Source organism: Microtus ochrogaster, chromosome 6 (assembly GCF_000317375.1).
Source record: "Microtus ochrogaster isolate Prairie Vole_2 chromosome 6, MicOch1.0, whole genome shotgun sequence".
Lineage (NCBI taxonomy): Eukaryota > Metazoa > Chordata > Mammalia > Rodentia > Cricetidae > Microtus > Microtus ochrogaster.
Window position 1 is genome coordinate 30818185 of NC_022013.1, and position 16566 is coordinate 30834750.

Below are 16566 nucleotides of genomic sequence, written 5' to 3' on the forward strand. Positions count from 1 at the left end.
GGGAGGAGGGGGAGGGAAATGGGAGGCTGGGAGGAGGTGGAAACTTGTTTTTTTTTCCTTTTATCAATAAAAAAAGAATTTAATAAAAAAATAATGACATTTTGAATTTTGCATGCAAATGAATGGAAATAGAAAACACTATCCTGAGTGAGATCACCCAGACCCAAAAAGATAAATATGGTATGTATTCACTCATTAGTGGACTCTAGCCATAAACAAAGGACATTATTAAGCCTATAGTTCGTAAGCCTGGAGAAGCCAAATAACCAAGTGAACCTAAAGAAAAACATATATAGATCCTTGTGGAAATTGGAAGCAAACTAGATTGCTGGGCAAAAGTAGTGAGCATGAAGTTGGGGGCAGGGGTGGTGGTAAGGTTGGGGGAAGGGAAGAGGGGGAGAGAGAAGGGAGAACGGAAGGACTGGCAAAAGCTTGGGGGAGTGGGAGGGTGGATATGGAGGAAGGACAGATATAGGAGCAGGGAAGAAGATATCTACATTAAGGGAGCCATTTTAGGCTTGGCAAGAGACTTGGCTCTAGAGAGGATCCCAGGTGTTCACGGAGTTGTCCCCAGCTAGATCATTGGGCAGCAGAGGAGAGGGTGCCTGAACTGGCCTTGCCTCATTATCACACTGATGATTATCTCAAATATCACCATAGAATCTTTGTCCTGGGATAGATGGAGATAGAGACAGAGACCATCATCAGAGCAATAGACCTAGCCCCCAAGGTCCAGTTGAAGAGCAGAAGGAGGGAGAAGATGAGCAAGGAAGTCTGGATCTCTAGGGGTTAGTCTACCCACTGAGACAGTGTGCCTGTTCTAATGGGAGCTCACCAAATCCAGCTGGACCGGGTCTGAGTGAGCATGCAATCAAACCGGACTCTCTGAATGTGGCTGAAAATGGGGGCTGACTGAGAAGCTATTGATAAAGGCACTGGGACTTGTTTCTACAGCATGTGCTGGCTTTTGGGGACCCTAGTCTATTTGGATGCAAAGCTTCCTAGGATGTAGGGGGAGGGCCTTGGACTTCCCATAGTGCAGGGTTCCATGCCCTCTCTTAAGGAGGGACGAGGAGAGAGGAGGGTGATTGGAGAAGCGGGAGGGGAATGGGAGGAGGGGAGGAAGTATAAATTTTTTAATGGAAAAAATAAAGAAAGAAAAGAAAATGTTTTCTCCCATTGTTTACTTTTAGATCCTTTGTCCAAAATCAGGTGTTCATAGGTTTGTGGGTTAAAATCTGGGGCTTCTATTCAATTCCATTGGTCAACATCTCTGTTTTTGTGCCAGTACCATGCTGTTTTCATTACTGTAGCTCTGTAATAGAGTTTGAAGTCAGGGATGGTAATGCCTCTGGAGATACCTGTATTGTATAGGACTGTTTTGGCTGTCCTGGGTTTTTTGTTTTTCCATATAAAGTTGATTATTGTTCTTTCAAGGTCTGTGAAGAATTTTCTTTGATTTTTGATGGGGATTGCATTGAATCTATAGATTGCTTTGGGTAAAATTGCCATTTTTACTATATTGATCTTCCCAATCCAAGATCAAGGGAGATCCTTCCATTTTCTGGTATCGTCTTCAATTTCTTTTTTCAAAGATTTAAAGTTCTTGTCAAATAGATCTTTCACTTTCTTGGTTCAACTATGTTCATAGCAGCTTTATTTGTAATAGCCAGAACCTGGAAACAACCTAAATGCCCTTCAATGGAAGAATGGATGAAGAAAGTATGGAATATATACACATTAGAGTATTACTCAGCAGTAAAAAAGTAGGACTTCTTGAATTTTGCATACAAATGGATGGAAATAGAAAACACTATCCTGAGTGAGGTAACCCAGATCCAAAAAGATGAATATGGTATGTACTCACTCATAAGTGAATTCTAGCCATAAATAAAGGACATTGAGCCTATAATCCGTGATCCTAGAGAAGCTAAATAAGAAGGTGAACCCAAAGAAAAACATATAGTTATCCTTTTGGATATCGGAAGGAGACAAGATTTTCAGGCAAAATTTGGAAACGGGGGTGGGGGTGGGGAGGAGGCAAGGGGAGATGGGGAGAAAAAAGTGAGAGGGGGTATGGGAAGAGCTTGGGGGAATGGGACAGTTGGGATGGAGAAAGGGTGGGTATGGGGGCACGGAAGTATATATTTTAATTAAGGGAGCCAAATTATTGTTAGCAAGAGACTCTAGAGGTGTACCCAGGTGTCCATGAAGATGTCCTCAGCTAGATCCTTGGGCAGCTGAGGGGAGGGAGCCTGGAATGGCCCTATGCTATCTTGCACATCAACATAGAACCTTCATCTGGCGATGGATGAAGCTAGAGACAGAAACCCACATTGGAGCAGTGGACTGATCTCCCAAGGTCCAAATGAGGAGCAGAAGGAGGGAGGACATGAGCAATGAAGTTAGGACCACAAGGGGTGCACCCACCCACTGAGGCAGTTGGGCTCACCAAAGCAAGCTGGACTGGGACTGATGGAACATGTGATCAAACCGGACTCTCTGAACTTGTAGGAGAAGGAGGGCGAACTGAGAAGCCAAGGACAGTGGCACTGGGTTTTGATCCTACTGCATATACTGGCTTTGTGGGAGCCTAGTCTGTTTGGATGCTCACCTTCCTAGACCTGGATGAAGGGGGGAGGACCTTGGACTTCCCTCAGGACAGGGAACCCTGACTGCTCTTTTGACTGGAGAGGGAGGGGGAGGGAGTGGGAGAGGGGGAGGGAAATGGGAGGAGGTGGAAATTTTTAATTAAAAATAAATAAAAAAAGAAAAGAATATATCAGGTTTATTTTTTTCAGGAAATTGTAGGATATAAAATATATGAAGGAATATATAGGGTCACAGAGATAAAAAATACTGCAGTTTTCCCATTTGATTTATTTACATTAATTTTTCCAGAGTTATGAAAATTAATAAAATAAGAATTACACAGAATCATAATGGTTACAATTCTTGAGATATTTCCATATTTGCTTTAACTTTCTTTCTCTCGTGTGGAAGTATAATATATTCCTACTACTTATTTTCATTAAATATAAATTAACTTTAGTTATTACTTCAAAATGTTAGTGGGTATATGTAGTTATAATAGCATTGCTGCTAAAACTATCAGTATAGTGATGAACCTTTTAAACTGGGTGTCTGATAAGACTTGTTCTAAAACCAGAATTGAATTTCAATGCTGTTCTCACTGACACAATGAGGTGGAGCACTCCACTTTCCCATGTGACAGGTTACCCCATGCTCCTCAGCCATCCTAAAACCATCATCACAAATATAGCTGAGTGTAGTGTCGTGTTCATAACTTCTGGACTCAGTTGTGTCTCTCCTTTCTTCTGATGATTTGGCAATTTAATAGATCCATGGTCTATTTTGGGGGGTTGAGAACATGGAATTTTTGCTATATGATGAAGAGAAATAAAACAGTTAAGCATAGATTAAAAAGTTTCATTGGAAAATAAAGACAAACTGCTTGGATTATGTCTTCACAGTTTGTGTGTTAAGCCCAATTTTTTTTTAATATCCCCCCCTTCACTTGGGTTCTCTTCAGTTTTTTGTGTTGTTGTAGGTTTTTTTTTTTCCCCCGAGACAGGGTTTCCTTCCTGGTACTTGTTCTGAAGCTCTGTAGCCCAGGCCGGTCCTGACCTCACAGAAATTCTCTTGCATCTGCCTCCCAAATGCTGGGATTAAATATGTGTGCTTCCACTGCCCAGTGAGTTCTCTTTAGTATTTAAAGAAAGAATGTTATAAAATAAGTCATAGCTACTGACCAACGCAGCATGGTAATGACTGCCATCTTCCATCTTTGCACACCATTGCTTCTGTGTCCTGAGTTATGTAATTATCTTGACAAAGAACATATACTTTTTCTCCATCCAAGTATTTTACTGTGGTTTCCATTATTTGAGCATTTGGAATCTGTGGTGGAGGAGGGCAGGATTCTTTCTCTGCTCCCCAAATACATCAGAAACCAGAGTTGTTGACTAAATATAGTGCCTTAAATCACTGAAGCAATAATTTTCATTTAATAATAAGTTAATTATGACCAAATAATAATTATGTATATTTTATAATTTTCATCTTGTTTAGCTATTTTCTAATTATTCTTGTCTTCATTTAATTGTTCTTATTTTTTCTTTTAAAAAGCAAATGGACTGGAGAGGGAGGGGGAAAGGAAACGGGGGAGAGGAGAGGAGTGGGGGGAGAAGTGGGGGGAGGGGAGGAGGCGGAAATTTTTTCAATAAAAATAAATAAATAAAGCTAATTTGTAGTATTTCTTAAAATTTATTTAAGTTTATTCTAACCTTTATGATGTTTTAAATGAATTATAAGATGAAATATTGTAAATTAAGGTTACATGGAAATTTTTCTAGAGCTCTGTGTGAATATCTTTGATGTAATAGTTTGGATTAGACTAAAAGTCCTGAGAGAGCATACTGATGAAAGTGATACCTCCATTTAGCTAGTATACTAGTGACTTTTCTCATGGCTGTGACTAAATGCGTGACAAAAGCAACTTTATAAAGGAAGGAAGGAAGGGTTTGGCTTAGCTCATCAAACAGGGAAGTAATCTAGCCCAAGTGTAAAGCAGCTAGTTGTACTCTGTCTATAGTAAGGACATACAGAATCTAATGCAGATGTTTGGATTCTTTTTCTTTTTCACTTATTTCAAGACCCCTGACTATAAAATAATGCCACCTGCATTTATAGTGAATCTACCCACCTCAATGTATTATCTGAATATATATATATAAGTTTTTATTGTATGTATATATATATGTATGTATTTGTATGTATATTACATATACATAAACATGTATATTGTAAAAAAAGAAGTCATGAAATGGACAGGAGTACAGGGTACACAGAGGTGTTTAAGTGGAAGAGGAAGAGGTGGAAAAGATAAAAATGCAGGACATGCATAAAAAATTCTGAAGAACAATTACTGTGATGTAAGAACTCAAAGCTACTCGTATCACAGGTGAGAAAGGACTAGAAAAACCACTAGAAGACAGTGCAAACAAGATCTTACCTGTACAGGTTGGTTCATAAATCCAAACTCCATTCAAGCAGATTGAGAGTTTATAATTTTGTATTCCTCTACATTTGTAAATCAAGATAAAATTTTGATTAAATCCAATCTTTTTTGCATGAATTGCTTTCATATCAGCTAACGTTGGTGTCTTACAATATCCCAGTTGATCTGTTGCTATGTGAAAATAAATCCAGGAAAAATTAAAAACAATTATAAAAAATGATATAGCTAATAAAATAGCTATATAGTCAATGTACAAATGGAACTATTATTTATATCTATAAATTCTCCCAACTAAAATGCTAGGGTCACCATACAGAGTGTCCTATGGTGATTGAACTAGTTCTCATGTCAAATCTTTTACATATCAGAGGCAGGGATATGGGCACCAGGCAACTGTAATAACAATGCAAATCTTTGTCTCAGATGTTCTATGTAGGAAACAATTATGACATGACTAGCTTTGGTCCCTACTTGAGAGCTGTGAAATGTTCATATTTGTGGCTCTCCTCTTATCTTAATTTCAGGCCATATTGTTTAAAATATTAAATAAAAACATGAGTGTAAGAGGTTTGTTAGTTTGAATTTCCTTTTTTGATAAGATGTGTTATTAAAAAAGAATATGTAATATAAATGTGTTAAACAATTGTTTGAGAGCCAGATTTGTATAACATAGTAGATACTTGTAGTCATCATCTCTCTCCTTTATATTCCATTTGTAAGACTTTATAAGATGTTATTTCCTATGCTAGATCATTCTATAATATAACAACACTATGTCTTAATAATAAAAATGTTTGATTGTGTTATGACTTATATATATATTTGTGCTATAATTACTAAATAATGATGGGAATCCTTTCCGAATTGGACAAAAATTCAGTATAGGTCCTGGATAACATTTGCTAATAATTTGAAATAAAGAGTGAAATAGATAGATAGAATAAATAAATAAATGTAAATTATTAGCCAAAGTTCTATAACTTTCTTCTAAAACAATACTTAAATATTGACCAGAATACTTCAAGAAATCAAAACGCCCGAGAAAACAAGCCTCTTTTTAAGATTGGTTTGTAGGAATACAAAAAAAGTCTGTAAAGATAAATTAGGAAAGACCAATAGTCGTAGGAGCATGGTGACACTGTGATTGATTTGTTTCCTAAGAATCTCTTATTTGTGAAGAGAATGCTATAGACATGGAGAAGACTAAGGATGTATAGTTGAAGAGTAATAAAATTTGTCCTGTAAGGCTAATGTTGCAGCACAGTTTGTGATAACTGAGGGGGTCATATGAAGTTCACTATTGGCAAATTAACCACCAAAACAAAACCTCAGAAATATGAACAAATAATAAAATAAAACTCCTAACAGAATGGAGATTTATTGTTTTCATTCCTGATTTGTCTGATGTTTCTGCCATATAAATTTATTGATCATACAGTTTTAAAACAGTCATGTGAATAGGAATTAAAGTATTGAAGGTAGAGATTTTTTTTTAAAAAAGTGTTTCTTATCAAAAATATAATGATTAATTATATAACCACTTATTTACATGACAAAATGTTTTTTAGTTGGTTGGTATTCTGTGTATAGAGAAAATATCACTATACAGCATAGGTAAAAGTGCCCTTTCCAAAGGAGCTCCATTTTTCACTGGCATTAGCCAACACTTAAAATTCTAATGAAGAGTAAATATTGGGTATCAAGGATATTCTGAAGTAATGACCCAGGAACAGTCTAAATAAAAGCTCAGTTTCAGAGAAAAGTGAATGTAGGCACCAAGATGTTTAAGATGTTCATTAAATATTCAGTCAGCAAAAGAACATGTGGCGAAAGTGGGGAGGTTATTGCAGAATGAAAACACCCATGGGATAATGTTACCCATTTAAGCCCAGACTTTTTGGTATAGATCAGTTCTAGAGTCAATGAGAGAACCTATGTTTCCACCTTAATCACACTGACTTCAACTTGTAGACTATTAAATAAAAGTTCTGGGAAAGAAAAGGTTGTTGTGAGAGAGTAGGAAATGGGTGATTTACATACTTGATTCCTTGACTTTCCATGATATGGAAGGAGAGTGCCATATAATAACAACAATGCTATTTTGTACATTGTTGTATCTTGTGTTTTAGTATTCACATTTTACTAAGATGAAAATTTATTACTAACAACTAGATTTAACTTAAGTGAAACAAACACTTACAGATTATATTAGTAATTTTATTCAGCATCATATTATAAACAATAAAATTTAGATACATATTTGCATAATATTTAGGACTAGATTGTTCTAAGAAGATATATATATATATATATATATATATATATATATATATATATATATATATATGCAAATGCATGAAACTGAACCATGTCCAATCATTGTAAATATTTCCTTGCAGGTGAACTCTACTGAATCTCCGTGGTAGTAGGGAGGGACAAAAAACTTCACAGAGCTATGCTCAAGTTTAGGAATGTCTGTACATGTTCTCACCTCCTCTGTTAACAGATGTTTTACAAATGTCCATTTATTATTAAAGCATATCATGAGATATAAAACAGTGTAAGTATTAGCATTTTTATTACCAATACACTTTGCCAAGGTTGTCCACTTCCCGTCAATGCACTGGATTTTATTGGGTCCCTTCAGTAGAAATCTAGGCTTGCAATCATATTCCACCACTTCACCGTGACTGTATTGTTCTTTCTTTGTTCCCCTAAGTTTCCCATTGAAGAGGTCAGGAGGGTGATCACATGATCTCACTTTACCTATTGTAGAATATTATGTACATATAAATGAAAGTGTCCCTCTTGAAGTTTAAAAACCTAGTTAATGAAGAATCTAAGAATTTATTCACCATATCATTTTTTATAACACTTTATTAATTCAATATTATAAACATGAGACTCATATTTCACAGTCATAACATGTCTATTGTTTTTTTTTTGTTTGTTTGTTTGTTTGTTTTGAGACAGGGTTTCTCTGTGGTTTTGGAGCCTGTCCTGGAACTAGCTCTTGTAGACCAGGCTGGTCTCGAACTCACAAAGTGGTACAATGCTTAGTAAACATAATACCTTAAATCAAAGACCCTAAGTAATAAAGGAGAGATTGCCTAAACTGTCCTAAGCCTATAGTCAGACTGAGGAATATTTTAAATATCACCATAGAACTTTCATTCAGCAACTGAAGGAAACAAAGGCAGAAACCCACAGCAGAGCACTGGGCTGCATTATCAAAGTCAAGTTGAAGAGTGGGAAAAGTGAGATAAGCAAAGAGGTCAAGACAGTGATGGGAACACCCACTGAAACAGTTTACCTGAGCTAAGAGGAGCTCACCAATTCCAGCCAGACTGGGAAGGAACCAGCATAGGTCCAAATTAGTCCCTCTGAATGTGTGTAACAGTTGTATGACTGGGACAGACTCAGGGCCACTGGCAACGGCACCAGGATTTATCCCCACTGTTTGTACTGGCTTTTTTGGAACCTATTCTCTTTTGATGGGTACCTTGCTCAGCCTAGATACAGTGCAGAGGGTCTTGGTCCTTCCCCAAAGCAATGTGCCTTACCCTTTCTGAAGAGTTGATGGGGAGTAGGGAAGTAGGTGGAGGGAAGGGGAGGAGGGGAGGGAGTGGGAACTGGAATAGATATGTAAAATGAAAAATGATAGCTGGTTTTCTTTTTTAAAAGTAAAAATAAAAAAGAAATTAAAAAAGAAAACCATTCAGCAACTCTCATTTTGTAAACTATAGTGATTTTCACACTCTTAATATTTTTAGCATACAGTTATCCATTTGTAAAAAATATTGGTACTGTACAAAACATCTGATTACTATGTTTTAATTTTTGAATAAATGCTACTGAATTAATCAAGATCTGCTTTTATATAGTTTAGACATTCTCTATGCAGTGTGAAGAAATGTTTATGCTGTAAAAATATCAGTATTAATGGTACTATAGACAGAATGATAGTTATCTTTGGACTCTAAGCCATCATGTCTATATATTTGCACACACTGATAACACATTTTCAGTTAGTGTGGTGGTGTGGGAAAAAGGTCTGTATTCTGTCAATTATATTTTAAATAAACTCTGATTGGCCATTAGTTATGCAGGAAGTATAGGTGAGACAACCAGACAGGAAGTAGAAGCAGGTCAATGAGAACAGGAGAATTCTGAAAAGGAGGAAGCCCATTCCTCTGTTGTCCTGATCCATTCACAGAAAAAACAAGATGTGATTGCCTCACTGAAAAAGGTACCGAGCAATGTGGCTAATATAGACAAGAATAATGGGCTAATATATGTTAAAAGAGTTAATAAGAAGCCCGAGCCAATCAGTTTATGTGTGATTTCTTTGGGACTTAAGAATTGTAGGAACCAGCAGGACAGAAAACCTCAGTCAACAAATAGTGCCCATATGGATAAGTGCATCCACATAAAGCCTGACAGAGCTTGGGAAGTTATTCTAGACAGAAAATAATAGGGTTAAGCATGGCTTATTGATAGCAGCATTTTCTCAAGTGGGCTCTGCTTGCTAGAGGCAAGCTCTCTCATGTAAGAGAGGCTTCCTGACTCAGTTTTAGCTGTAAAACCTTACAGCACTTTTAAGAGGTCCCGCCAAGAAACACTTAAATAGTGTTGATGAAAAGCAAGCTTTTTGGTTTTCAGCTGTAGCAGAAAAAAAAAGCCATGCCATTTTAAAATGCCAGCTTTCTGGGCCATCCTGCCAACACAAACTCTAACTTTTTCACGCAGGAGCATTTGAATGTGGTTTGTAAGTACACTGCTGCAGTTTGCTTGCTGTTAGGGACCTTGAAACACCATAGAGTTCTGGCAATAAACATGGCTATAGGCAATACCTCCACCATGAGGCTGGAATCTCAGAAAGTTAAGAAATGGGCTGAATCCAGCCATCAAAGCCATGGCTTTAATACTACCCATATTGCTTAGCAAATTAGAAACTCATATGATCAAAAAAAAAAAAAGAGATAGATATACAGTAAAGAGAGATTCAAAGATGAAGAAAACCTCTAAATGATTTACAGTGTGTTAAAATATATGTAGGCTTGGGAGAAAAAAAATTAAAACAAAAAAGAGAGTATTTGGGTGTACAAAAAAGAAAGAGAGTAGTTGGGTTTGGTGGTACACACCTTTAATCTCAACACTTGGGAGACAGAGACAAGAAGACCTCTGTGACTTCAAGGCATGGTAGCATATGTCTTTAATCCCAAATCTTGGGAGGCAAAGTCAGACAGATCTCTGTGAATTCAAGTTGTGGTGGCATACACCTCAATCCCAGCACTTGGGAGGCAGAGGCAGGCAGAACTTTGTAAGTTCAAGGACACCCTGCTCTACAGAGGGAGTTCCAGGATGGCCAAAGATACACAGAGAACCTGTCTCAAAAAGCCAAAAATTAAAAGTAAAAATAAAAGAAATAGAGGTTAAAATAAAGGCACATAAAGATGAAAAATACACAGAGATTATGGATACTGTATGTTATTATGCTCTTTGAATTGTTTGAATGCTGAGGAAGGAGCAACAGCTGCCAAAAGATATTTGTTTATAAATGCTGCTAAATTAATCCAAGATAGGTATTTTTTTTTAAATATCTTGACTTCAAAATTGAAATCAAAAGACATGTTACTTTGGAGAAGAGGCTTTGCTTTTGTTTCCACAGAAAATGAGAGGCTATGAATTTATTCTGAGTTAAGGAAAATCAGGTTTGATAAAGGAAGACCACCTGAAAAATCTCTGGTAGGAACAGATGGCCCAGATTTCTAAGTTCTACATCCAGAACAGATTCAAGACTGCTGCCTGAGATAATCAAGTCTCACAGAATACTCTAGTCAGGACTTGATCATAATTCTAAATTTTCTTTAGTTCCCCCTAGGATTGTCAGTGTCTCCAACCAGCACAAAATAGCCTGGAAAACTATGCCCACATTCCCAAAAAATGGACTATGGATATTTTTCTTGCTTTTGTACAAGAAAGGAGGGGAAGTGGTGTGGGTGAATGGTGTATACTCTGTCAATTATCTTTTAAATAAATGTGATTGGCCAGTAGCCAGGTAGGAAGTATAGGTGGGACAACCAGACAGGAAGTAGAGACGGGTCAATCAGAACAGGAAATTCTGGGATGGATGAAGCTCATTCCTCTGCAGTCCTGATCCATCCACAAAAGAAGCAAGATGTGACTACCTCACTGAAAATGGTACTGAGCCATGTGGCTAACATAGATAAAAATAATAGGCTAATATACATTATAAGAGTTAATAAAAAGCCTGAGCTAATGGGCCAAAAAATTTATAGTTAATGTAGACCTCTGATTTCTTTGTGACTTAAGGACTGCAGGAATCGGGTAGGACAGAAAACCTCAGTCAACAGCGTGGGATTAACCTTGTAAGTAAGTGACTGTGCACTAGCCACACAACACGCAGATTGATCATGTTTGTCTGTAAGACTGAGAGATATTAGAAGGAAACTAAACCTCTGATTTTCATTCAGCAAATGTAAAACAGATAGTTACCTTTACATGTTGGGAAACTAGGTGACCATCCAAAAGAGTAGCATTGAACTGAATCTGGTCCAACTCTATGTCCTTGTCGGCAAGAAAATTTCAACAAATCTCCAACTTTATATTTGTCTTTAATGGGATTGATGAGCAAGTACTGGTCTAGAAATGGAATGCTGCATTCTTTTTCTTGAAAATTAAAATAGAGTACATATTTGATCAAGATGTAGTTTTATCTCTCTCATGTACATTCACAAGGAAATATTAGCAACACTCTTCCTTATTAAAAAAGGCTGCATTTTACATTTTATATAGACCCTTTATTTATATGGAAGTCTGATAAATGTATGCATTTATATAATTGAATGTTGAAATTAACATATTTTACTGAATCTGAATTGCAGTAGAAAGTTATTAATGTTAAACTCAAAACTATCCTATTCTTATTATACAGAATCATTCTTTCATATTTGAAATTAATGCTACACAGTATGCTTAATATTGTTTCAAAAATTATTTCAGTTTAATATATTGAGAAAGAAGAACAGGCAAAATAATTTCTAAAGTATTTGAGGTTAAGAAAATAAAATTAGGTATTTTCAAATAAAAAGAACATAAGAGACATGTGCAAAACCATAATATTAGTTGAATGTTTGAATATTTACAACACACTAAAGTATTTTATTGTGTTTTCAATTCTTATTGTTAACTGTTTAACATTTTGACTCAAATTAAGTGTGCGTAACTTCTCCATTACACGTAATTGTTTTTAATTGTTGACATTAATAACTGTTTCAAAATATTAACATTTTCTGAAGTCTCATTGTTTACTAATTTACATAATTAAAGTTTTCAGTTTTAAAAGTAGAGTTATACATAAAAGAAAATTCCTACATTCAAGAGTGAAGTGTTAGTACACACTGTTAGGAATATTTTTTAATATAAGCTCCCCAACGATGCAAAAATTCCCAATCAAACCAAATCAAAACAAGCCAAATTAAGAAATATCCAGGTTTAATGGGAGATCTGCGCTCTCAGGTGGCCCCTAGAGGGAAACTGGGAAGCCACAGAAGCAACCCCCGGAGGAAGGAAGGGAGACCTACCTTAAGATCACTTAAGCACCCAGGGAGTGGTCCTGACCTCACCCCCAGGGAGGGGTCAGGACCTGGCCTGCTGGGATTTGAAGTCCAGACCAGGCCTGGGGGCTGGGAGAGATGCAAGGGACTGGGATCTGTGCTTCCAACCTAACACACACCTAGTAACAGAAATGAATGGCAAGTTTTGAAAGCAATATCTAAAGCAAATAACCAAAACTTCATGTTGGATCATTTTATAGAACACATAAGAATAACACAACTAGAGTGTCTGAAAATGCAAATAACCAAAACCTCATGTTGGATCTTGATACAGAACACACAAGAATAGCATAATTTGAATGTCTTGAAATGTTTCTCAAATAATTTCTTTGTTTTGATACTGAGTTTTTCAGGTTAACTGGGAAAATCAGTGTTACCAAGACCCACAGTTATTAAAAGGATTTGGTTCGAGAGCAGGACTCAGATAGTGAACTCCATGAGAGCAGGAGTGGATCCAGACCAGGGTCATTTGTGGAATCAGCTAACTACCTAAGCCAGAGCAGGCCTGACAAAACAAGCTCCATGGGAGCCAGAGTGGATCCAGACTAGGGAAATTTGAGGACACAGAACTGAGCTAGCAACCTGAGCCAGAGCATACCTGAGACAGTGAACTCTACAGAAGCAGGTACAGAGGAGCAAGTGTTGAGCAAGTAGGCCAGAGACAGAAACTATTACAGGTCTGGACATGAATCTGGGACCTTCAAGGGAGTAGACCTAAGCCAGGACCCCTGTGGGTCTCGGCATGAGTCAAGGACCTCCAAGGAACGAGGCCTGAGCCAGGACATTTATGGGTATGGGCATACATCTGGGGCATCTGAAGAAGTAGGCAGCAACCAGAGATCTCTGCAGGTTCAGGCATGAATCTGGGATGTCTGAGGGAGGAAGCCTGAGCCAGGTTGTTTGTGGGCCTGGTAACTCCGAAGGAGTAGATCAGAGACAGAAACCATTGAGGAATCAACTGCAAACCAGGAACTTCTACAGGAACAGAACCAGACCTGGGGCATTTACAGAAACAGGTCTGAGCCAACAACCTATATCTAGAGAAAGTCTGAGACAGCAAACTCCAAGGGAACAGAGCAAAGCCCGGGAGTGCTGAGAAATCTCCAGAAATACTGAGTGACCATTTGGGTAATCAGAACCATAGAACTGAATGTAACACAAGGAACAAACATCTGGGCCTTGAATTCACTGGCATCTAGAAGATTAATCAACAAAATCACAGACAGCCCCAACTACACCTATTAGAGGAAAGGAAGAGTAGAAAAGGTAAGAACACATGCAATACCACAAAGAGCAACACAACATCAGTAAAACCTAAAGACCCTACAGCAATACTTGAACAAACAAATAGAGAAGAAGCAGAAGAAAATGACCTAAAAAATAACTTCAGGAAAATGTATGAAACCCTTAAAGAGGAAATGAGAAATTTCCTCAACAAAATGAAGGAAAAGACACACAAAAAATTGGAAGATATCAGCAAATACCTTAAAGAAAACCAAGAAAAATCAATCAAATATATGAAAGAAATTATTCAAGACTTTAAAATTTAAACAGAGACAATAAGGAAAACACAAGCCATGGGAATTATAGAAACAGAAATCATAAGAAAACGATCAGGTACAACAAATGAAAGCATACAACAAAATATAAAAGATGGAAGAGAGAATCTCAAGTGCTGAAGATACAATAGAGGAAAAGGACTCACCAGTCAAAAAAAAAAATAAATCTAACAGAAGCTTAACACAACATATCCAAGAAATATTGGAGACCATAAAAAGACCAAACCTACAAATAATAGGTATAGAAGAAGGAGAAAAGATCAACTCAGAAGCACAGAAAATATATTTAAGAAAATCATAGAAGAAAACTTTCCCAACCTAAGGAAAGATATGCCTATGAAGATACAAGAAGCTTATAGAACACCAAACATACTGGATTAAAAAAATAAAGTTCCTTCACCACATAATAATCAAAAAATCAAAACACTAAATATGCAGAATAAAAAAACGATATTAAGAGCTGCAAAGGAAAAGCCTAAGTAACATATAAAGGTAAGCCTATCAGAATTACACCTGACTTTTCATTGGAGACAATGAAAGCCAGAAGGTCATGGTCAAGCATTATGCAGACATTAAGAGAACACAGATGCCAGCCCAGCAAAACTTTCAATCATCATAAAATGACAAAATAAGATATTCAATGACAAAACCAGATTTAACCAATATTTAGCCACAAACCCAGCCCTATACAAAATACTAGAAAGAAAATTCCAAACCAAGGAAGTTGGCTACATCAACAAAAACACAAACAATTTATGGCCTCATGACAGCAAATCCAAAAGAAGGGAAAAATGCAAAATTAACATCATTAATAATAAAAACTAAATTAATAGGGAATAGAAATCCCTAGTAATAAATATCCCTTAATGTAAATGGACTCAACTGACCTACAAAAGGCACAGGCTAACATATTGGATATGAAAACAGAATCCATCCTTCTTCTGCATACAAAAAACATACCTCAGCCTCAAAGTCAGACATCATCTCAGAGTAAAGGGTTGGGGAAAATATTCCAATCAAATGAATCTAAGAAACAAGCAGGTGTAGCTATCCTAATATCTAACAAAATAGACTTCAAACTAAAATCTATCAAAATAAACAAAAAGGACATTTCATAATAGTCACATGAAAAACCCATCAAGAGGAATTCTTAATACTGAAAATGTATGGCCCAAATACATAAGAACCCTCATTTGTAAATGAAATACTTCTAAAGCTTAAACTATATATTAAACCCCACACACTATAAATGGGAGATTTCAACACTCCAATCTCACCACTGGACGTGTCTACCAGATAGAAAATTAACAGAGAAACAAGGGAACTAACAGATAATATGACTCAAATGGACTTAACAGATATTTATAGAATATCCCATCCAAACATAAAAGCATATACCTTCTTCTTAGCACCTTATGGAACTTTCTCAAGAATTGACCACATACTTGGTAACAAAACAAACCTCAACAAATACAAAAAAAAAAAAAAAAAACCAACAACGGAATAACCCCATGTATCTTATCAGATCACCATGGCTTAAAACTAAAAGTCAACAGCAATAGTAATACTAGAATGCCCACAAGCAAACATATGGAAATTAAATAATGTTCGTCTCAATCATTAATGGGTCAAGGAACAAATGAAGAGAGAAATTAAAGACTTCCTAAAATTCAATGAAAATGACCACACTACATACCCAAATTTATGAGACACAATGAAAGCAGTCTTAAGAAGAAAGGTCATAGCACTAAATGCCTACATAAAGAAGCTGGAAAAATCCCACACTAGTGAATTAACAGAACATTTGAAAATGTTAGAACAAAAAGAAACTTACCCAAGAGAACTAGACAGCAAGAAATAATCAAACCGAGAACTGAAATCAACAAAATAAAAACAAAGAAAACAATACAAAGAGCCAATGAGACATAGAGTTGGTTCTTTCAGAAAATCAACAAATTAGACAAATCTTTATTCAAACTAACCAAAAGGCAGAGAAAGAATATTTAAATTAACAAAATCAGAAATAAAAAAAGGGTTCATATCAACAGACATAAAGGAAATACAGAGAATCATCAGGTCATGTTTCAAAACATCTATACTCCACAAAATTGGAAGCATTAAAGTAAACTGACAACTTTCTAGATAAATATAATTTACCAAAATAAAATCAAGACCTGACAAGCAAATTAAACAGATCTGTATCTGCTGAAGAAATAGAAACAGTCATCAAAAATCTCCCAACCAAAAAAATCCCAGGTTTTTCAGATGGTTTCAAATCCCAGATGGTTTCAGCTCACAATTCTACAAGATTTTTTTTTTTTTTTTT

At 36.3% G+C, this 16566-nt stretch overlaps 1 protein-coding gene across 1 annotated transcript in view; it reads right to left on the minus strand.

Annotated features, from left to right (window-relative positions):
• The window catches only part of LOC101991336 (complement factor H), a 130324-nt gene that overhangs the window by 85316 nt on the left and 28442 nt on the right, over positions 1–16566 (minus strand). The window contains 7 exon segments of the mRNA XM_005372430.1: positions 3195–3344; positions 3347–3403; positions 3774–3950; positions 5036–5216; positions 7389–7537; positions 7625–7807; positions 11561–11734. Of these exon segments, the coding sequence (XP_005372487.1) occupies positions 3195–3344; positions 3347–3403; positions 3774–3950; positions 5036–5216; positions 7389–7537; positions 7625–7807; positions 11561–11734 (1071 nt within the window).